At 37.3% G+C, this 24,311-nt stretch overlaps 1 protein-coding gene across 2 annotated transcripts in view; it reads right to left on the bottom strand.

Moving 5' to 3' along the window:
- The window catches only part of SLC9A9 (solute carrier family 9 member A9), a 755,878-nt gene that overhangs the window by 134,718 nt on the left and 596,849 nt on the right, over positions 1-24,311 (bottom strand). For both annotated transcript variants that reach the window (XM_036758117.1, XM_036758118.1), the window contains exon 14: positions 16,936-17,015. In XM_036758117.1, the coding sequence (XP_036614012.1) occupies positions 16,936-17,015 (80 nt within the window). The remainder of the gene's footprint in view (positions 1-16,935; positions 17,016-24,311) is intronic.

The raw sequence follows: 24,311 nt of genomic DNA, 5'->3' as shown, positions 1-24,311 counted from the left end.
CTTAAACCCTAATAAGCATTCCACATCTCTTGCTGGGAAGGGGTGAAGTTTGGGGAGGCTAAGCATGGCTAGCTTTCTCCTTTTCTGGTCAGATTGGTTCATCTGAACCTCCAATATAAGGAGAAATTTTGTATATAGTAGAAATAATCCTGAGCCACTAGCCTTTCCCTATTTCATTTTTCATCACTATCTGCAATGTTTGGCTTAGGAAACTTGAGGGAAAAGGAGGGCTGAGGGCTGTGAACAGAGATACTGGGTGTTCATTTCTTCCTCTCCAGTATACTGGAAATAGCATTGGATTTAGAGTCAATAAAAACCAGAAGACCTCATTTTGAGGCCTCTGCTATTTACTATCTTTGTGACCTTGAGAAAGTCACATATTCTCTCTGGGTCTCAGTTTCCCCACCTATAAAATGAAGGGGTTACACTAGATGGCTTCTGACATGCCGTTTGGCTCTAATATATATAGGCCGTGACCTTTTCCTCCTCCGATGTCAAACACATCCAGAGCTGGTTGATGAGAAAAGGTCTGTAGTCTGGGTGTTGGTGGTCAGAGTAGGGCAGGAAAGGAAGGGAGAAAAGAAATCATGGTAGGCTTACCCATTATCCTAAAGGAGTCAGTGTGTAGAATGGAAAAAATCCTGGAATAGTAATTGGATAACCAAGATTCAAAGCTTGTCTCTACTTTTTATTCAGGTTAGTTCTTCTGGGCCTCAGTTTCCTAATCTGTAAAAAGAAAAGTTTGGACTAAAAGGCCATTAAGGTCCTTTCCAGCTCTAATGCCCCATGCAGCACCAAACCATGGTTACTGTGTGCTAAGAGGACTTGCTGATGCCACAGACCAGAGAGGCAGTGCTCTTGATAAATGAATCTATTAGGCTGTAGTTGGTTGCCCCATGGACTGGTACCAAGGAAGCAGTGGCTGAAATTCAGGATTGGATAGCTACAGATTACCCCTAGGAAATTTCAAGAAAGTGTCCATATATCATGATGAAGATGGGCAATAGGTTAGCTCCCCTTTTCTGCTTCTCTGATGTATATAATGTCACACTGTCAGTTGGCCTTGGTAAGTGGAGATACACCACGAGTAATGTGTTGGACTCTTAGGAACTTTTCTTCTTTGCAAATGAAAGAAAGAAGGGAGGGCTCTTCCTATGGCTCCTTTTCTTTCCAAGTGAATTATAATCTTGATGCCTTTTGTTAGATTCACTTCGTTTTCTGCTAGAAATCCTTATGATGGAGACTAAGTTGGGAAAGCGTGCAAGGCTTTCAATCATCGCATACAGCTTGCTGCTGCAGAAGCTCGGATGTTTGACACCAATATCCTTCCAGGGATGCCATATACTTATAAATCATGGAAAATCACTATCTTGGAAGGATCAAAATCACAGACTTACTAGAAGAGTAATGGATTGCCACTACTGTGGGTTGGAGCAGGTTGCTGAGTTCTCAATAGTGATTTAGATGAGTAAGGTATTGAAAAAGGTGTCTTTGAGAAGTTACCTAGGCAGAAATGGGGGTGGGCTGGTCACATAGCATGATTGAGAGCCAATGGATAGATAGCCCAAGTGCTACACTGGCAACTCTGCAATACTAGAAGAAACAGAGCCACTAAGTGGATCTACTAGGGAAGATTTTTGGTAAGATCAGAAACACTGCAGCAAATGTGGAGAGCAGAGAGAACTTGGCACTGATTCATGTAGAGTGAGCAATGTTTGCCTGTCTTCCACGTCCAAGTGGCTGGGAACTTTGCTAGTTTCCCTGATGAAGAAGGGAAAATGGCTTGTGGGATGCCCTTTATTATCGAGATGATCAAGGAGAATGAAGTGTCTTAAAAAGGCATAAGAAGGGTGTCAGTGTCAAAAAGAATGGAGAAAAAAGCATTTGAAGGAATAGTAGGGGATTCTGATTTGTGTCGGGTGGTTGGAAGGAGAAAGGGAAAGATAGGAAGACACGGTTGGGCTGCCATCTTGAAAGAAACACTCAGACTGTTGAAAGTATAGGTTCCTTGAAGTATCAAAGTAAGGGAGGCCTGATAACATAGCTGTTTCTAGGAGAACTGGAAGCTACAATAATGCTTTTGCCTTCTGATGAGATTTGGTTTACTCTAACAAGTATATCTCTGGATCACTCATGTTAAATGGAGACCAGTCTCTTAAAGAAAATCTTTGGCATTCCTAGGTGGATTCATCCTGTAATCATTCACCTCCCTTTCAAATCGTTTCTCAAAGCAGGTAAAAAGTGTCTTCATTTTTATTCATAAGGACCACTTACAGACATCCTAAGACCACATAAAGTTATCAATCGATCTCAAACTTAGCGTTTGCTGACATCCTGTGTTGCTCTTAGGTATCTGAGCCAACAGCCAATAATTCATTGATTTACTGATTCACTCATTCAACAAGCATGCATTAAACACCCTATTAGGTGCCAGAGACTGTGCTAGGTTCTAAGGCTATAAAGACAAAAATGAAAACAATCCCCACCTTGAAGAAGCTTCCATTTTACTGACTACAACAATGAAAAAAAAAGCATAGAAGTTCCAGAATCTCAGCTTCAAAGGTTTTAATCACCCAGCATGTTTGAGAAATAAATGGCAGAAACATAATCATCTATGTCTTTTTATATATCTAATATATTTCTAATATAACTTAATCCAATCCGGAGAAGCTGGAGATACCAAGGCAAAATGAAAACAGAAGTTGGTCATCTCTAAGGATCCTCTATTTGAGAAGGAGTAAACCCCTGCAATGCACCAGTAATTAAACAGAAGCTAAAAGACTCATTCAGTTTACACGTGTAGAAAAATAGTAGCAACTGTCCTCAATGTCAACAATAAAATTGTGGCTAGATGGTAGCTACTTGGTCCCAGATCTAAAACTCATTTGATCTTATAAAATTTTAAAATGTTGTCCCCCAATAGCATGGTGTTAATGAACAAACTTCATAAATATCACCAGAAAGGTATGACAGCTACATTGTAGAGTACCTCTCCCTAACAAAGAAGGCAGAAGAGAAATAGCATAAAATGCATAATTACACATAATGTATCTTCATAAAACTGAAGAATTGCAGTACTTCTTTATCAGGTTAGATTGCAGCCCACATCAGTCACCAGCAAAAGTGTGATATAATTCAGCAGAAAAGTAGAGTGATCCAACGTCACTTCGGGACTTGAGAACCAAAATGAAATGCACGGTGCCTTCTGGTATCAGTTTCCTCAAGACAAAATGATGACTAATTTATGGCTGAGGGAAAATGTTTGTTTAGAGAGAATGAGGAGTATGTGGCCATGAGAGAGGGTAGGGCGACTGTCATTAAAAATTATTGTCAGTACATAATAAAAGACGTCTTGGTAGATCAGTAGAGATGAAATATGATGTCGATGACAAAGGGCAATCAATGGAACCACAGAACATGTTGTTATTGGATGGATAGACACAGGCATCACTGAAGCTGTTGAGGACAATACTGACATGGGTGATGATTACTAAAATTACACTTGAAATTTTACACCTGTGTGACTGGATGCAGGGCCTACTCCAACGCACCATAATGTAAAATAAACCTCAGAATATTTTAGAAGAAATACACAATATCCCAGGATATAGGGCCAAGTGATGTAAAAATACATAATATCCCAGGGCATATGGCCATGTCATATCCTGAGAATCAGACAGAAAGACCTGGTAGAGAGGAAAGATGGTAAGCCTTGGAAGCAGGAGACCTGGGTTCAAATCCTGGCCTTTATTTTAATAGGAAGCATTGCACAGGGGGAAAAACCCATGGGATTTGGGGTTAGAGGATTCTCATTCAAATATTGGCTCTGCCAACTGTAACCTTTGTGACTGTGGGCTACTCCCTTAACTTCTCTGGGATTCAAGTTTTTCCATCTTCCAAGTGAAGGGGTTGGACTAATCAGGGGTGAGGAACCTTCACAGAACTGTGAAGTTTGGATTCAGTCAAAGAGCCACACTTGAGGACTTAGAAGGCTACATGTAGCCTTGAGGTCGCAGGTTCCCCACCCCTCACTAGATGATTTCTAAGATCCCTTACATTTTTAAATCTATTATCTATCATTTGATGATATTTAATGAAACTAACAAGACAATGATATTTATAGGTGAACCCTATTTTACATAATATTTCCATTAAACAACTTTTCTATACAGAGACTTTTGGGGGGTAAATTGAATCATATTTTGAATGCATGGGGGTGTTTAATGATTAAAACAGTTCTATTTTGAATTATTTTGTAAATCACCCTCTTGTATATATGCTTACTGGAAAGAAGATTGGATTTGAAATCTGAAGACCTCAGTTTAAACCCCAGCTTTATTATTTATTACCTGGGAGATCTTGTGCAAGCTAGTCTATCTCTATGGGTCTCAGTTTCCTTATAAAGTAAAATAAGTAGTTTGGAGTAGTTGATGTCACAGACCCCTTTAGGTTCTAATACTCTAGAGATGTAATAGATAATTTGATCCTTCAGAATCCTCTGGAATCCAGATTTTCATGTCAGAATTGCTTAAAATAAGGTTAACCTCTATTGTTATGGCTGTCTCATTTAATAGGAACATAATAACTCACACAAAAAAATACGACTACACACAATAGTGGTTGAAGCAAATGAAGAAACTAAGGAACTTAAAGCCAATTATCATCTTGTCAGTGGCAGGTATTTCACAAGATCTATCTTGTTTTGGAAATGATTTAAAAAGTGGTACTTGTATTCATTTGCCATGTCAAAAGAAGACATCTCTCAACAACAGAATATCGCAATATAATCAGTCAATCAATATGGCTCTTTGGAGCCATGTTCCACCATGTGGAAGAACGGATTGTTGAAAATATTCTAATTGTGAGAGGTGAAGAGGATCAAAAAGGGGAGAGTAGGTATAGGCAGAGCACGTGGTGATCTATTTTTCTTCCTGAAGAAAACTGTTTCAAGATATGTTGTTGTTCAGTCATTTCATTCTCTATATGACCCCATCGTAGAGTTTTCTTGGCAAAGATACTGGAGTGGTTTGCCATTTCCTTCTCCAAGCCCATTTTACAGATGAGGAAACCGAGGCAAACATGGTCAAGTGACTTGCCCAGGGTCACACAGCTAGTAAGTGTTTGAGGCCGGATTTGAATTCAGGAAGATGAATCTCCTTGACTCCATACCCACCATTCTATCCCCACTGCACTCCCTAGCTGCTCAAGGTATCAGGGCATATTTATCCCCAATTTAAGTTCTTAAGGAGAGATCTTATCCTATTACTCCACTGCTGTGAAAATGTAAATATCTCTCTATTGTCTACATAATAAAATTCATACTTTTTAGACTGCCATTTAAAGGAAAGGCTGTGTACTACAGTGCCACGAGTACTGGTTTTGGAGCTGGAGGACTTGGGTTTGAATCATGACTTTGCCCCATGTGTGAAATGCACTCCCTCTTCACCTCCTTCTCATAGTATTCCTCTCTTCCTTCAAGATGCCGCTCAGGGGTCTCCTTCTCCATGAAGTGCTTCCTGATGCCACCCACCCACCCTCTAGCCTTCCATCATATTAAATACCTTATCTTTGGCACCATGTGTTTATTTTGTTCTTATTCTCTCTGTTTATTTGGTATGTATTTCTATATGTATGTGTTGTTTCCCTGAGGGGATGTAAGTTTTTTAGAGCCATTCTTTGTTTTTATATCCCCAAGTCTAGCACAGTGCCTGGCACATTGTGGGTGTTTAAAATATGATGTTTAGATGCCTAATATAACATGTGTTTATATATGTAGCATATATAAACACATGCATATGTGTATAACATTTCAATATCTAAATCTATAAGATCATAGATTGAAGCATTGAGGATAGATTATATTTTCATAAAAAGTTTTTTTTAAAAAATTTCTCATTCTCAATTGTGTATCTGGAATTTAGCTGCAAATTTTTGCATCTTGATCTTACTAAAAATACTTGAGTATCATTTAGTAGTGACTTATTCATATCGTACACATATGATTCATGAGGGCGTCTAATTTTCATGATGGTGTCTGGCTAATAAACAATGAGACCACAGATGAATTTTAGTGCTGGAAGTGCCTTTAGTAACCATTTAATCCAACCCATTCCCACACCTCCAAAATAATCTGTTAGAATATATATGATAAGGGTCATCTAACTTTTCTCGAAGAACTCCCTTGGCCTCAATTTCCTCATCTGTAAAAAAGGGGCTTGACCTTGATAGCCTCTGAGGTCCCTTCTATTCTACCCTTATATCTATGAGCCAATGAATCTCCAATGATGAATCTCTCACTAATTCCTCAGTCAACTAATTCTACTTCTGAATAGCTCTATATATTCAAAGTATTTTCCCTTGACATAGAACCTTGAAGGTGGATGGGATTTAAGTGAGGCAGAGTCGTACAAAGTTGTCAGCCTCACTTTCTCTTCCTGAGTCATCGAAGGCTAGTGACAAGACAAAATCCAGGTGACTGGTGACGGTCCGGGATGCAGTGGATGACCTCGGCATCTTTGATGTCTGACCATGCTCCGAGCAGAACAGGTCTAAAGCCTTTTCCATATGATAATTTTTCAAGAACTTGAATTCCACTTTCCTGTCTTCTGCTTCCTTCTTCAGCCCAAACCTCCTTAGCAACTTGTACCAGTCCTCATAAGGTCTGGGCACAAGGTCCTTAACTATTCTGGTTGCTTCCACTTATCAATGATCTTCCAAAATGGTGGCACCCAGAACTGAGCTCAGAATTCCACATGTGCCATAATGATGTATAGCAATGATGTCAAACTCAAATAGAAATGGGGTGGTGGGGGGAGAAGGGCACTAAACCATACATAAGGATCCCTTCTGGCCACATATTGACTTAGAAAACCACATATTAACATTCTCTATGTCCTCTTGTCTTTTTGTTTATTTTGTGAAATATTTTCCAGTTATATTTCAATCTGATTCCTGGGATGCACTGAGAAGTGTTTCAGGCCACAATGCAACATGTAGTATGTTTGACATCTCTGATGTACAGATTTATCTGAGTTATAAAAGAACAGCAGCAGCAGCCGCAACAACCCAGGATGAAAGAACAGAAACAAAAAGCCTTCTATTGGTGACTAGCTTGTGAACTCAGTCAACAATCTGTTGACAAGGAAATACCAAACAAATGGCTGAGTTAGGCAGATTTATTTGTGGAAACAGAGGGGTTTATGTGGTTATTCAGGACTAGGTCACTGTCACAAGAAATTACTGGAGGGCTATCTTTAAGGTGCCTGGACTTAGTGATCAATGTACATTCTTCCAGGAAATGGAATTGTGTGTAAACATCCCTGAAGGTAATACAAGTTTAGCACCTACTGAATATTTAACAAGGTATGAGCCATTGGCTAGAATTATGTATATCAGAAGCCTACCTCTTTCTAAGGACTGGTACATGACAAATCCTTATCCTATAAATAGAGGTTTCCAAATATTTTGGAAAATCCATGGCACATAAATTTTATCGGAAGGGGAACACTATCATAGAAGGAACTGTTGTCCACAATTGGCCAGACTGATTATTGCTGATCCATCAAACTTTAAGAATACAGTTTTTAAAAGTTGCCACCAAACTATTAAGCTGCCAAATGCTCAAATTTTCCCAGCTATGTGGAATAATGATCATAATAAAAACAGGTAGCACTCATATTGTACTTTAAGATTGGCAAGGCTCTTTATAAACATTGTCACATTTGAGCCTCATAGCAGTCTTGAGAGATCATTTTTACAAGTGAGGAAACTGAGGCAGACAGAAGGTTAAGTGATTTGTTCGGGGTCACACAAGCTAGGAAGTGTCTGAGGATACTCACTCTATCTAGCACTCAATCTATCTCATCACCTTGCTGCCAATAATGAAGCTTTCAAAATAGAAAACTTAGCAGAGGGGGGCAAAATAATGCAGGGATAGAATGAGGTACACATTATCCCAGTCTGCTACTAGACTTTACAAGAATGTTTTCAATGAATCTATAGAAAATGAGCTTACATCTCAATACTTGTACTCAGCCACAAACGTTATTTTATTCATTTGTATAAGTCGGTACAACATTAAATGGCATTACAATGGATAGAACACTGAGCCTGGAGCTAGGAAGACCTGAGTTAAAACTTGACTTTAGCCACTTTCTAGTTGGATGACCCTGAGCAAGTCACTTTACCTCTACCTCAGTTTCCTCAACTGTAAAATGAAGATAATAATAACACTTACTTTTCAGGATTGTTGTGAGGATCAAATGAGATAATATCTGTAAAGTGCTTAGCACAATATCTGGCATAAGTAGGTGCTTAATACATGCTAATCCTATTTATTATTCCATCCCATAAATATAAAAGAATAATATAATATATAATAATATAAAAGAATAAGAGACAGATGGAGACTTGCGTCAGGACCATTTCTATGTGAACCCCGTTGACATAGATGAGAATGAAGGAATGATAATTATAATAATCTTTTATTGTGGCATTTTAGCATATAGGGCATCTACTCTTACCTTGTCATTTTAGAACTTAGGACACTGAGCTCCCATGGTGTTCAGTGATTTGCCCGTGTAACGCTATTCATTAGAAACGACTTCAGAACTCAGGCTTCTTGATTCCCAGTTCAAGGGAATTCAGACCTGGCATGCTATTCACTGTGCCACATAGCTGCTCAGGGATGTCTTACATTAATATTGAACTATCAGAAATTACACATATGAAGAATTCAGAGAAACTTGAGAGGACTAATATGAATTGTTATGTAGTAGAGTAAATGGAACTAAGAAAACACTTTTCACACTGACCGCAATAATATAAAGGAAATTAACATTGAAAGACATCAGATTTCTGATCAATACAATAACTAACCTTGACTTCAGAGAATTGGAGGTGATGGGGAAACAGGTCTCCTGTATCTATCTCCACCAGTCTTGGCAGATTGGAATGAGGCAAGAATTGTGAGACATGGGAGGCGTGTCGGTTTATTTTCCTAAGCTATGATTCTTTGTGAAAAGGGAAGATTGGGGGGTGGAAGAGTGCCATTGGGAAGTGAAAACATTGTTTAGACAAAACACCGCTAAAATATTTCTATAAAAATGACACTTAAGAACTTAACCTTTCTTGCTTCCTTAAAGCACATAATGGCACAGTGACAGAAAGAGAATGCCATTCTGACATGGAAAATACCTCAGTTCCCCAATTGTTTCTTCTTTAAATTCCCTTTCACAAATGTCAAAATTTAAAAATGCTCTACCTAATTTGGTAAATATTTTCTTTCCTCTCAGAATATTTTCCCATTTTTTCCCTGATCCTCTACCGTAATCCCACATTCCTTTGCCAACACTAATTTTTTTAGAGACTGAAGTATTCCATAGACCGCATGTTGGGAAACACCAATCTACTCCAACGGTTCCAAAATTTCTGAGTCTGTCAAACATTTCTATGTGTAAAAGTCATGGTCACCACCTATCACTTCTCCCCACACTCACTGACATAGTAAAAAAACATTAAAATAAAGACAACCTTCCGAAGAGATCATCAGAACAAACCACAAAAATGAAACTAATCTTTCTGGATCTCAGTCTCCTCATCTGTAAAATGAAGGCGTAGACTCAATGACCTCTAAGGTCACGTCTAGCTCTGAATTTTATGATCCCATGATCTTACACAACTCTTGATGAGACACCAATGAAAGTTCTCATTAACAAATCACTAAGTTGCTGTCAAAAGAAGCACAGACCATCTCATATTATAAATATGAATGATAAGAACTCACATTGATATAGCACTTTGGGGGTTTAAAAAGGGCTTTTATCACAGCAGTATTTGGATTAAATGTGAATATTATCATCCCTATTTTACAGACATGGAAACTGAGGCTCAGAGAGTCTAAGGCCCAAGTCACAAATCTAATTGTTAGACCTCAAATTTGAGCCTGTCAGAAGTAATAGCATTGGACATGGATGTTTCCCCAAGATTTATGACTGTTAGTACTTTTCTCCCTCCTTCTCCTCCTCCTCCTCTTCCTCCTCCTCCTCCTCCTCTTTCTTCTCCTCCTCCTCTTTCCTCTTTCTCTTCCTTCTCCTTCTTCTCCTCCTTCTCCTTCTCCCTTTCCCTCTCCTCCTTCTCCCTCTCCCTCTCCTCCTTCTCCCTCTCCCTCTCCTTCTTCTCCCTCTCCCTCTCCTTCTTCTCCATCTCTGTCTCCATCGCCATCTCCATCTCCTTCTCCTTCTCCTCCTCCTCCTTCTCCTCCTTCTCCTTTTCCTCCTTCTCTTTCTCCTCCTCCTCCTCTTCTTCCTTCTTCTCCTTTTTCTCCTCTTCCTCCTCCTCCTCACTGGATATTGTTAAGCATAGGTAAGATGGTTACTTGTTGTGTATTATATAAGAAGATTCTTATTCAGGTATGGGTTGGACTAGCTGAGATCCCTTCTAACTTTAATAGTAAGTGATTCAAACCAAATCACAAGTAGTAGCATTGATTTACATTGAGCCCCTGAGGAAAAAAAAAATCAAAATGGACGCTGTTGCTCACTGTTAATTACACAATTTACACTGATCTCCAGTAGGGAAAGGTTGCATAGCAAGGTAAAAGGTTCATGAATATTCATTTTTGTGAGAGTTCTTAGTGTTTAGAATGTTCTTTGATGGTGGTACCTATAAGCTTTGCCTGATGCCTTCCCTCCATTCCATTACCCTTACCCCCAACCTCACCCCACCCCCATCAAAGTGATCTGTCCCTTGGATTTCTTCTAGAACTTTGTCCAGATGACCCTTCTATATTAATTTCACCCTCATTTGAATCTTTGTGTAAAATTATTCTCTCTTCTTCACTATAATATAAGCCTCTCTCCATTTATAAAGATAAGCCACAAACACCTGGCACACTATTACATGTTTGCTTAATTTGAATACTGGTTGTTGTCAACTTCTTACCTTTATAGATCAAATGAGATAAAAAATACAAATGTTTTACAAACCTCGAGGCACAATATAAACATAGCTATTAAAATTTAGAGGCAATGTGCCATTCTTATCATAATTAGCATTTATCCCAATTCCTTTCTTTCATCACCTTATTTTTCCTTGTTAAAGGAGAGGGAGTGGTTGGCATAAAGGAAACATTATTATAGGCTATGTTGTAAGAAAAATACATCTAAGATCACAATCATGAATGTAAATGGCATTGATTCACCCCTTAAATGGAAGAAGGTGAGAAATGACTTAGAAAGCATAAGCTAACAATGCGTTGTTTATGAGAAACCCACTTGAAACATAATTAGTCACACAGAATTAAGATGAAGGGCTAAAATAGGATCTATTATGCCTCAGGTGAATCCAAAACACTAGGGATTGCAATCAGTATCTTAGACAAGGTAATGATAAAACCAGACATGATAAAAAGAGATAAGCAAGAAAACTAAATCATATTTTAAGGCCCTATAGACAATAAAATAATATCAATAAATAATATTTAATGAATGACCTAGCATACAAGTACTAATGGAAAAGCTAATTTAAATACAGGGAGTCCTAGACAACACAATAATTGTTATGGATTTTCATGTGGCTCTTTTAGATTAAGATAAATCTAATCAAAAGATAAAGAAAATAAATCAAAGATTGGAGAGGCAATGTGATACAGTAGATAGAAGGCCAGCTTTGGAGTCAGGAATCTGTGGATTCAAATCTTGCCTCTGATACATAGTTGTGTCTCTGAGAAATTTGCTTAACCTTTCAGTATCCCAGGCAATTTGATAAATCTGTGTTATAGATGAGTTGCTCATGTGCATTAGGAGAGGGAGCTTCCACACTGGCATCCACTTCAGTCATGAAATTATAGGACTACACTCAAGTATACCCTCCTCACCATTATGCATAATAGTGATGTTCTTTACAACTTCAAACTCACGAAATAGATGGAGAGATATCATAAGCATCAAATAAAACCCTTGTGGCTCTATTCTAAACAGAGTGAAGGAAAGGTGAATACATGTCTGCATTCGTGATATGACATTTATTTGATCTTGGTAGTTTATTAGCTTGCCAATCCATTGTTAATTTGAAACTTTCTTTACCTGTACAAATTGGTTGCAGAAAGACAAATGCTATTATCTCTTTGTTGACTTCTGAATGAATCAATGAGTTGTTTGGGGAACTAAATTAGACATTCTCTTTTTGAAAAGGTCATTCTTATCTTTTGTGGCTAAAATACACAAATGTTTAAATAAGAGAAATAATTTGGAATGATTGAAAGGGAGAAAACCTTTTGGGAGTCTAGCAGGCTGATAACTTGTTTATGGATAATATGGCCTGATTTCCAGTCCTTGCAAAGATGCTCTGTCATCCTAAGCAAGTCACTTCATTCTGTCTCACTTTTCCAGGCTGAAAAATGGGAACATATAGTTCTGCTCCTATTTTTCTCTGAGAAAACTGTGAGGGCAAATGAGAAAGATTTAGCACTCTGAGAAAGAAACTATGTAAGTTCATGACATAATTGTGATAGATTGCTATAATAATGATTTCGTGAAACTAAAGAGAGCTAGATATCTCTTAAAGAAGAACACATAGTTGCATATTATTGCTTTAAGAGACATAGTTATCAATGGCAAAATCCAATTTTAAGTTTCTGACTGTGGGCAATTTTTTTTTCTGGAGGTAGATATAAGGTAGAACCTTAGAATCCCTAACTTCCTTGTAGGTTTAGCTAATGTGCTATGTCCTAGGAAAAACCTTTCTGATTTTCTTAGTTAGCATTGCTCTTTTTCTCCTCAAATTGGCATATATACATATATATATATATACATATATGTATATGCATATGTACACACATACACAAACATATATACATATATTTATATTTTTATCTGTCCCCACTAGGATTCATTTTAATTTAACAAGTATTTATTAAAAACCTACTGTGTGCCAAGAATTATGCTAGATGTTAGGGCCATAAAAATTAAAATGAAACATTTTCTGCTGTGAAAACCTACTAGAGCTTACTAGAATGTAAACTTCTTGAGAAAAGGGACTGATTTAGGTTTTGTCTTTGTATCCCTAGTGCTTAGCATGGTGCCTTGCCCCCAGTAGATGCTTAATAAATTAATCAGAAATAATAAATAAATAAATAAAGGTTGGATTGTTATAATTTATAGCATATAAGAATTATAGTTTAATAAAATATAAATAAATCTGCAAACCAGTCAAAGTAGGACCATAGTATACTATAGAAGGGCAGCAGAAGAAAGGGAAGTCCAAGTGGACCATTTGTCTTTCAAAGAAAGGAGGCATCTTTAACAACACACAGCAGTGGGTCACTTTGTGGCTACAAAGAGAGCCTGCAGAACAGAAAACTGGTTGAATAGTTATTCTCCAGACATACATTTTAAGCATACGATGCAAAAACCATATTTAAATGAAGCTACATCTGCACAAAAATGGCAGTGCTGCAATTTCTGGAAATGACTGGACTGGAGGAAAAATTACCTCCAGATTGGAAGGGAGAGATATTGCTATGTAGGATGTAAATCTACTTTAATTTTGCAAGTCTGTCAAAAGTCATGTGCAAATTAAATCTTTTGGGAAAGGTAAGACAAAATCAATGAAGTCATCTGAATTTAGCATTACTGCTCAGAATCTGAAATTTACACCTCTCTCCGGCCTTTGGCAAATGGCTTCATTTCTCTCTGTTTTGCTGTTATGGGACTAATATTTACTACAATTTCCCCATAACATGTTAGGCCCACCCCCTCTTTCTTTCTTCCTGTAGCAAGAGTTAGTTTTCCCTAAAAGGAGACAAAGCATCCTGGGACCTGATTGGTCCCTTTTCCCTTGACACAGATTCCTGGTCACACAGGGGCATAAAAAATCTTTATAGTCAGAGCCCCTCCAACTTGATGGTTTTCTGAATATCATATAAATCATGATGCTCTTGACTATATCCTATCCTGATAACCAGACACATTTCCATATGGAGAAGAGGGAAGCTAAGTGCCACCATTTTCTTATTGCATGCCTTTATTATGTTAGAGCAAGGTAAACCTCTCTTTTGTTAACTTTTTCAGTGAATGGCAAGTACCTCATTTCATCCCCCCATGAAATCTGAGCTAAGAAAATACCAATGTTCAAACTACCTCTAACAGCTGCCTTTGCTTTCTGAAAAATGGGGGCATGAGTTTCCCATGTGATATTTGTATCAGCAGAAAATGAGGTGCATTCATCCCTTTATGAAAAGATACTCTAGGGCTAAGATTGCTATTAGTGATGGCTATAGTGCTAAATAATCCTTTAGATTATTTTTTGATTGTTTAGGGTCTGTAGGGCCACATCATACCTCTTTCCCGAGTGCACAGTGTACCTCATAGCAATATCCAAGTCGGCACAGATATTTTTTGTTTATGGCCATCATTTCATTTCCACTTTGCTGTCCTCTTAAGAATAGTAATAGTGGATTTAGGTTTAGGAATTGCCTTATATACGTAGCTCATCTGATCCTCGCCTTGAATAGTAGGTCCTTCTGAGATTTTTATAGCCATTTTATACATTAAGAAACTGGACCTCAGGGGGTTTAGGTGACTTCTCCAAGGGCAAACAACTAATAAGTATCAGAAACAGGAGCAGAACCCTAGTCTTACCTGACCTTAAGTTCAATATTGTTTACAGCATACCAGGCTTTGTATGGCTTCCCAAGCAAATACTTTTAATTTGGAGCAAATTTACTTCCAGATGCTTTCATAGAAGCCTGAGGTACTATTCCCTAGTAATTCAGTTAAATTGGTGATAGTTTAGGCAATCATTAATCCTCAGAGAATCCCGAACATACAACAGGGCTGAATGAAGTTCCATCCAAGAGTTGAGGGCCACAGAAAACTTAGCTGCTTCTAAAAGTCTCCTGGCATCCCAGTCATCAGAGCTATGACCTCTGGGTCATCCTTGACTTTCTTTCCCCAATATCCAAACGGATATCAAATGTTGTTGATCATCCTTCCATACCATGTCTCACATCTATCTTCCTTCTACTCACAAAGCCACTACCCCTTCCAGGTCTTTATCACCTCTTTTCTGGAGCACCATTACAACCTTCAAACTGATCTCTCTGCTTTCAAGGTTTCCCTTAGCGTGCCCTGCCCCCATTCCAAATTATTTTCTACACAGCTGCCAAAATACTCTTTCTAAGGCAAAGGTCTGACCAATATCTCCCTGCTCAAAAACTATCAATGGCTCCCCATTGTCTCTATAAATTAATATAAACTCATCCTGATATTTAAGACCCTCTTCAAACTGTCCTTCAAGCATTATTTCACTTCAATTCTCTTCAAGAATTCTATGTTTCAGCCAAACTGGAATGTTCTCCAAACCTGACATTTCATCTCTGACTTCGGTTTATTCGTACAAATTGTTCCTTGTGATTGAAACCTACATCCCCCACACATTTCTGCCTCCTTATTTTTCTTCAGTACTAAGCTCTATAAAGCCCTCCACCCCATCTTCCCCAGTTGTGAGATATATACATATACATACATGCATATTTTATATACACACATCCACACAGATTTACAAACTGAATATATTACAAAGTATATATTTATAGAATATATATTACAAAAATATATACAAAGTAGGTACCTTAATGTAGAAAAAAATGACTATAGTTAACAGATAACCTGAAGAACAGTATTGTAATCAAGAAAAAACAACTTACATGCTCTCAATCTTCCATAAGTCCATTTGGTAATTCCTGGAATGTCTCTGCTCGTCCTCATTTTCATTCTCTCATGTTCTTGTTTCTTTCAAACCTCTTCTTTGGCTTTTCTCTACCTTCATCTTCTTTGGTATCTGAATTTTTATTCATTATGCCAATTTCTTTCATTTCTCTTCTTTTCCTCCCTACTATTTTCTGCCTCTATTTCTCTTACTTCTTGTACCCTTTACATTCTCCAATCCTCTTCACCTATTCTTTGAATGTTTCATTTGCTGTTCTTGGTTATTCTTCCCTTCCTACTGAGTTATAATATATTTAATTATTGGTTATGCCTTAAAAACGTGCCATGACAGACTTTTTCATCCAGTGACCCGTGGCATTCATTTTTAAAAGCACATTTCATTCATTCCTACTGTAATTTTTTTAAACAATGCTTGAAAATGGAAATCTTTTTGAAACCTACAATGGTGAAACACTTCAGGCCTAACATCTCAGTTCTTCGAATTATTTGAAAAGATGCATTAGAGTTAATATAGCTACCCTTGTTGCCAGAATAAAGAAAAATCATGCTGAAAAGAAAAAGACTTTTGAGTGGCTGGTAATCATTACCAAATTCTGTATTGAAATAAGACCACTATCCTGAACTAACGTTTAATGAATTATACAAGTTCTTAGTCCTGTTTTGCTCTTTTCCCTCCCAGATCACAAAACAAGAGCCCACAGCTTAGACCTCTAGATAAGGTGGAGGTTTGTCTTGGGAGCATATATACTTCCTTAAGAAAAGGGCTCTAATACTGATTTATGAGCTTCTAAATTAAGTAGGTGCTGTTTAGAAACACATCCAAGAGCAAGTTCCTTCACAAAAGTGAAAACAATGCAATCCCCATCGATCAATTCTTCAGGTCTATCCTATTTCATTCTCTGGCATCAGAAAAGATTAAGGTGCCTTAAATATACCAGCTAAACTTTGACCAAGGCAGAGATCCTATGGGTGATTTTGATTTAATCTCTGGCTTATTTAGTAACAGCTATGGCATTTTCTTCACTGGGTCAATACTTTCTTAAAACTAATTTTCCTTCTCTCTTCAGATAACCATGGCTTTGATTTAATTTTACTTTTTTTGTGTTGTTTAAAATTTAAAAAAAATAGCTGCATGCATGAGCGATTAAGATACCTAGCTGTCATATGTTATGCAGATCTTTATGAGATTACAATAATCAAAGGATACTTATGGTCAAAACCATACCAGATTCGGAAAAGCCAAGCACTCTCTGCCTTTGTAGAGTTTCTGTCCAGATTATCTCCTCCCTGAATGGGGAAGCAGAAAAAAAGAAATTAGATGACTGGTACGTGACATTTCAATGTAAAAATACACGTCAAACCCAATTACCTTTCAAGGCAATGTATTACTTTCTACTCTATTCAACAAGCCATTTTATGCTAGGTGCTGAGTTGAAATGAAAAATAGTTCCTACCCTCAAGGGGTTACCATTCTTCTGTGAGAAAATGATGCAAAACTAGTCATAGTCTTAGACACAGAAGTCTCACTCTTGGGAATACTTTAAGGCTATGGAATATGACCTGTGTGGTACTTGACTGGAGAAGACTGAAAACCTTTTAGGATTTAGTTAATATTTTTTAAGAGTTCTTGGGACCCTGCTATCAGAAGTATGAGAGTCATTCCATTCTAATTCTTTATGGTCCTTTCTTGAGGAAGGGCAGAATCTTTGTTTTTTTTAAAATTAATTATTTTAAACTTAAATACTAAAACTTAAATATACAATAAGAAAAGAAAAAAAAGCATTACCATGTGTGAAGCAGAGCATAAGAGAGGATTCAAAATATATAGCAATAAATTTTCATTTCAAGGAAGCCTATATAATACATACAAGGGCAGAATCTTGGGAAGACAAAGTAAAATCTGTCTCTCTTTTCTTTCCTCTTTTCCTCTTTTCTATTATTTCTCCTTTCCCTTAAATATTTCCTTCCTTCTTCCCTCCCTCCCTCCCTTCCTTCTTTCCTTCCTTCCTTCCTTCCTTCCTTCCTTCCTTCCTTCCTTCCTTCCTTCCTTCCTTCCTTCCTTTCTTCTTTCCTTTCTGTCTCTCCCTTCATTCCTCCACCTTTCTTCATAGTAAATAGATAAAGAGCTGGCCTCAAACCCAGAAGTCCTGGATTCAAGTCTTTCCTCTGACACACATTGGCTATGTGATCTTGGGCTAGTGTCCTTAGTGTCCCTCCCTCCCCAAGGAACTCTCTAAGATAGGAATTCTTGACCTTTTTTGAGTAATGTATCCATTTAGCAGTCAGGTAAGCCTATAGCCCCCCTTTCAGAATAAAGTTTTTAAATGCATAAAATAAAGCTATATGATGACCAAGGAAACTAACTTATATTGAAATAGTTATCAAAATATATCAAAAAAGGGAAAAAAAAGTCATGGACCAAAGTTAAGAATTCCTGCTCTAAGACCACAATTTACAGATCAAGTCTCAATCTGCATTTAGCCCAAAGGTGTGTGTGTGTGTGTGTGTGTGTGTGTGTGTGTGTGTGTGTGTGTGTGTATGTGTGTGCATTGATGTCTAAGTATATGTATACGTGTACATATGTGTGCATGTGTATGTATGTTTTATTAGTCTTGCTATCCCCCAGAAGAGATATTTTCATCTAAGTGTATGAACAGGTTATCACATGAATTAGATCATAGACTCTGCTATGTAGATAACACTCTCATGGAATGATTCAACATTTACTCTTATCAATGATCCCACTTTCATTAAGCATCCAAGTAGTATCATTTTCTAACATCAATCAAAATGATACTCTGTTAAATAGCTGTAGTGGGATTATTTCAGTTTACTTCTGCCAAATGAGATTGGTTTACTGCTTACACAAAAGGTCAATCCAAAAGGGATGACACAATTCGAGTAATTACCATTGAAGTTTTCTTTCCTTTTTTGTGAGAGAAGGATGACACTGAAGACCATGGGCAATTTTTGCCATCTGCCCTTCCTAGTGCTGAATTATATATTAGCAAGTATTTCTATGATAAGTTGAGGGCATTCCCCTCCTTTCCCTTCCCCTTCAGGACCCTTCATAGCTAGGGAAAGAAGAAAAAAAAGAAGAGGATAAAAATAGAAAGGATATGATTGATGTGTACGTGAAAGAGGCATATAAGAAAGTAAGATAAAGAAGGAGGAGAAAATGTAATGAGCTTTAGAAACAGATGGCAATAAGCATTCTGGTGTGGAAAGAAGGCTACTCAGTGATTTAAAAAAACCACCTTTTCTGCCTTCTGTTTTATATATTATGAGAAGATATTTCTAAGAGCCAATCAGATCATAATTATCATCATGGCTAAATGCATTCAAATCTCAATATGTCCTTCTTTGCCTTACTGGGATCCACATATTTCATTTCTAAATGGTATCATTATTCTTCAATATTATAATAATAATCATATGAATACTCTTTTGTATATGTGACAACACATGTAAGACAAATGGCAATATATGCATGCATTATCAGAATCTGCCCTCAGATCAGCTCAGCTTAATTTGCTTTTCTAGATTGCTCTTTGTCAAATAATTTTATTGCTCATTAACGATCATGAACCAAATCCAAAAGGATGTATACCATCCCAAATGGATGTGTTATAACACAGTTGGACTGTGACTGTAGATATCTGATCCCCACTCCCAAAAACATAATGGGGAGGCAAAATGCGGTCTACTGTTATTTATCCTTTGTCTAAGAGCCAATAGAGGATAATAATGAAATGAAAACAAAACTCAGAGCCTTTTTCTTTTGTTGCTGAACATTTTCAAATGCTCCAATGATTTCTAGCTTTGCTTTCATGTCGTTTTGCTTGAGCTGGAATAGTACACCTTGTTATTCAAGGGTCTGAATTCATCACTACTCATTATAAGGAAGGTAGGGCGTCCAGTTCAATTTTTCTCTCTTTCGGCACCTCTGCTTGACTATTCCCACCCAGGCTAGGTGATATATTTGCAGAAACTGCCTTCTTCCTAGTCAGTGTGGAACCTTTGCAAGTTCCCTCTACATCACCACCTCTCAAGCAGCCACATGTTGCTAGAATTTTGCTGTAATAGTAAAAATGTCTCAGCTGGACCCACATAAATGGAAAAAGGTTCATGTCTGATGAGCATTTCCCCCTGTTTCATAGAGACAACCCGAATTTAGAAGGCTTTTTCTAAATAATGATTTTTATAAGAATAAAATGTCTTGGCTAGATCCACATAGATTTATAGTTTTATGTCTGCTGAATATTTTTCCCTGTTTTTAGAGGAACTAGAACTTAGAAGAATTTTCCTTGAATAGGTATTTGTGGTAATCTGGGTTTGTCTTGGTTCTGTCACTAGAGTGTCCAAGGAACTTGGACAAGTTCCTTACCTTCTCTGGATCTCAATTTCCTCACCTGAAAAATGAGGGAGTTGGACCCGATGACTTTGTACTACTTTCAAGCTCCAGCATCCTAAGGCTCTCTCTCTCTCTCTCTCTCTCTCTCTCTCTCTCTCTCTCTCTCTCTCTGTCTCTCTGTCTCTCTTTCTCTCTATCTCTGTCTCTCTGTGTCTCTGTCTCTGTCTCTCTCCCTGATTCCATTTTGGTTCTTCAATTGCTTCTGTTGGTACCTCCAGTTGGAGCTACTAGCTATGACTCCTTTAGTGCAAATGCAATTTTGGGGATCAGGAGGTAGAAAATCCAAAGCAAGGGTGATCTTATGAAACCCTTCTCTTTCCTTAAACATATTCATGTGGCTCAGCTATTTGCTGAAAGCTTCTGTGTTGACATATTGTTGGTTTAATTCATGTGGATGTTGTCCACAGAGGACTATACTAACGTCTGAGCTATTTCTTTTCTTTTTTTTTTTTGCCAAAGGAAAACAAAGTTTATTAACGATTAGCCATAATTGGTACTCTTAGGGAGCCTGAGCATTTCTGATGCTAATGCCAGAGGGTCAGATTGAATCTAAGCTGAGCTAGCTTGCCTTCATGGAGGTGAGATGAGACTTATATACAGAAAGATTGTGGGAGGGATCTAGGGGTGGTCAAGTAGTCTGGGGTGATGGGAGGAGGGGTCCAGGGAGGATCTTGAGGAATGCATTGTTTCTTGGTCACCTTTTACAAATCCAATGGTGTATACCTGCTATTCACCTTTATTATTTCTCAGTGATGTCTACTTGTCCCAAAAGTATTTCTGTGAATCTGTGTGTTGTTTATTGTTTATCACGTGCTGTGAGACTATCAGTCTTCTTTGTGGTGAGAAACTAATATTTCTGTAGCAGCCTTGGGATGTGTTTTGTAAATATTGAAGAAATTTTTGTTAAGATATTTTACAAATATGTTGTGACACTTCTTGGAGTTCCAAAGGTGTACAATAAAGCTTATATCACACAGATGTTGATTACTTGTAGCATTTTTCTTCTCATTTAGATTGTTGCTGCCAATGTGTATATTTTTGTTTGGGTTTTGCTTTCTTAATTCCTTTATCGCTTAACAAACACAGTCTAGTTTTTCTCAGTATCCTTTATATTTCTTCCTTTTTATTTCTTATATTATATATCATTAATAATATATAATCATCCATTATTTACTTATTATTTCTTAGTGCAATTATAGTGTTGTAGGATCACAGATCTAGAAGTGAAATGGACCTCGAAAGCCTTCTCATTTTACAGATGAGGAAACTGAGGACCAAAAAAGGTTGTGATTTGCCACATAGGGAGTGAGCAAAAGAGGTGGAATTTGAATTGTGGTCTTCTGATTTCAAAGTCTGTGTTCTTTTTATGGTTTGGAATATTTTAAAATATTCTATTATATTTATATACTACAGTATGGATTTATATATTTGTACATATGCATATATACATATACATATATATGTGCATGTATATTCTATATGCACACACTGAGGATACACATATTCGGTATATATGTGTATATATACACAGACACACAAACACATACATACACACATATATATTCACATGTACAAATATAACCTTAGTCATTTGACAAATGGGTAATTTCCCTTTTGTTGCATTATTAAAAATGTTACTAGCAATATTTTTGCGTGGAAAGGATTTTCCCCACTCATGTTAATAGTATCCTTATGTTATTTTTCAATTTTTAAAAATTATTTTATTTTTATTTTTAATTTATGGAATAAAACAATATTTCCATAACAGTATAATTTTAAAAAGATGGTTGACCATGAAACTGAAAGTCTATTATGTACAACTTGATATTTCTTTTACATATATAATAAAGTTATCATGTACATTTTTTTCCTTTTTTTTCTCCCCCCCAATGGCTGCCATTAGACACAAATATGTATATGTACACACACACACACACACAGACACATATAATCATTCTACATACACTTTTACTTATCAGTTCTTTCTCTGGATACAGATAGCATCTTTCTTCATATGTCCTTTGTAGTTCATATGGATATTTATAATAGTCAAAATGACTTATTTACTTAAAATTGTTCTTAAAACAATATTGCTGTTAAGACTAACAGCAATATTGTTCTCTTGGTTCTGCTCATTTCACTCTGAGACTTTGATAGGAAAGTTTATAGTTACATTGAGAACTTTTATAATAGAATGTAAGCTTCTAGAAGGAAATTCCTTTAGTTTTGGTCCTTGAATTCCCTGCACGTAGAATAGTGCCCTGCAGGCAGTATGCACTGAACAAATAAATACTCATTGAACTGGGATGAATTCCAAGAATTGTTTCAATATTTGAGGAATGTCCTTAATCAATAATCCATGTAGTAAATGAAAGCAACAAATATTTATTGAGTGCCTACTACATGCAAGATATAATGTTTTTTTAACCCAGGACAGTGATCACTAATCACAGGTTTTAAGAATCACAGGTCCATCTTTTATTCTTTTCTTTCCTTTTTCATTCCTTCCCTTCTTTCTTTCTATATTCCCTTCCCTCCCTTTCTGTGCCTGCACACAGTAATCACTAAATACATGCTTATTGATTGGTTGATGGATTCCTTTCCTTTTACATTTTTAACAAGTATTTATTAAGCGCCTACTATATGTATACACAATACTCTTGCTTGGAGCTATGGGATTTATAATAGAAATAGAAGACATTAGCTTTACTTTTCAGGATCATAGAATCAAGTGATATAAGGCCAATCTTGCAAGGACACTTTAGTCAGCCAGGTGGGAGAAATCGCTTATGTGGTATTTTGGAACACTGCTGATACGCTCAACCATTTTCCCTGCCTTTTATCTTTGAGACTAGTATTTTTTATTAACGTTGCTTCTTTGCTTCAGAAATAAATAAGATCCCAATTAGAGAGAAATATTTGAAGAACTAACTCCTTTCCCCGGGTGGGGCAAATGACATTGCTAATCCAGCATTAGAACTGCTTGGTCCTTCTGCTGTTCCACAGTGATGACTTGAGATTATATTCCATATATACACTGGCCTAGCTTGGGATCCATTCATTTATTTCCCCTAAGTTATTGATGACTTAATAACCCAGTTATGAAAGGCCATCAATAAATGAGTGGAAATAAATGAGTTAGCCTATTGTGCGCTCTGTTTGTGCCATGGGGGTTGATGATAAATGTGCCCAGGGAAAGCAGCCCTTTGCGGTCACTATGAAACAGGGAAGGTATCTGATGGAGACAGCACAGATCTCAGACCTCTGGGAGAGTCCAGATGGTCACTGGCCAGCAGGAAACATCAATCTGTTCACATCCCACTTTTCTGCAATGGCACTTCCTAACCCCCCCAAGGACAATAGATGTGAGGAGTCATTAGAAGGATTTGGAGAGAGGGATTTTTCTTCATTACAAATGATATTCCTTTAGATTTGGGTCATGAGATGTTATGCCTTTATACCAGAAAGAAATCCATGTATTTCCCTGTACAACACATTTCTTTTTAGACGGTCAGTGCAGTGGATAAAATAATTATAGAAATTATAATTATGATGTCATTGGATTCTCACAACAACCCTGGGAGATAGGGGCTATTTTTATCACCATTTTACAGAGGAGGAAACTGAAGCAAACAGAGGTTAAGTGATTTGCCTAGGGTCACATATTCTAAGGCTAGACTGGAACTCAGGTCTTTCTGACTCCAGGTCCAGCATTCTATCCATTGTACCATGTAAGTGCCCCCAGAGTACTGGATCTGGAATCAGGAAGACCTGAGTACAAATTCTGACATTGACGGTTCTAGCTGTGTGACCTTGGGGAAGTTACTTCAACCTCTTAGTTTTCTAATCTGCAAAATGGGGATAATAATAGTGTCCACCTCCCAAGGTTGTTGTGAGGATCAAATGAGATATTTGTAAAGTGCTTTGCAAGCCTTGATTCCTCTTCTGGATCCATTCTCGAGCCTCCAGACTTTCTCTACCAGGTCACAGAAGCCTCCTTAAGCTGGAAGTTCACTTCACCTCTGGACTTCTCTTATTGGAAGTACACTCTGACCTGCAGTCTCTTCTTCTGATTCCGATTTGTTAGCTGCTCCCAGAGCCTCCACTTTAAAGAAAGCACCCAGGCTAGCCATGCCTTTATTTCTCTTTGGGCTCCATTCTTGACTTTC

This window comes from Trichosurus vulpecula, chromosome 4, assembly GCF_011100635.1.
Source record: "Trichosurus vulpecula isolate mTriVul1 chromosome 4, mTriVul1.pri, whole genome shotgun sequence".
NCBI classification, from domain to species: domain Eukaryota; kingdom Metazoa; phylum Chordata; class Mammalia; order Diprotodontia; family Phalangeridae; genus Trichosurus; species Trichosurus vulpecula.
This window is presented reverse-complemented; position numbering and strand designations above follow the sequence as displayed.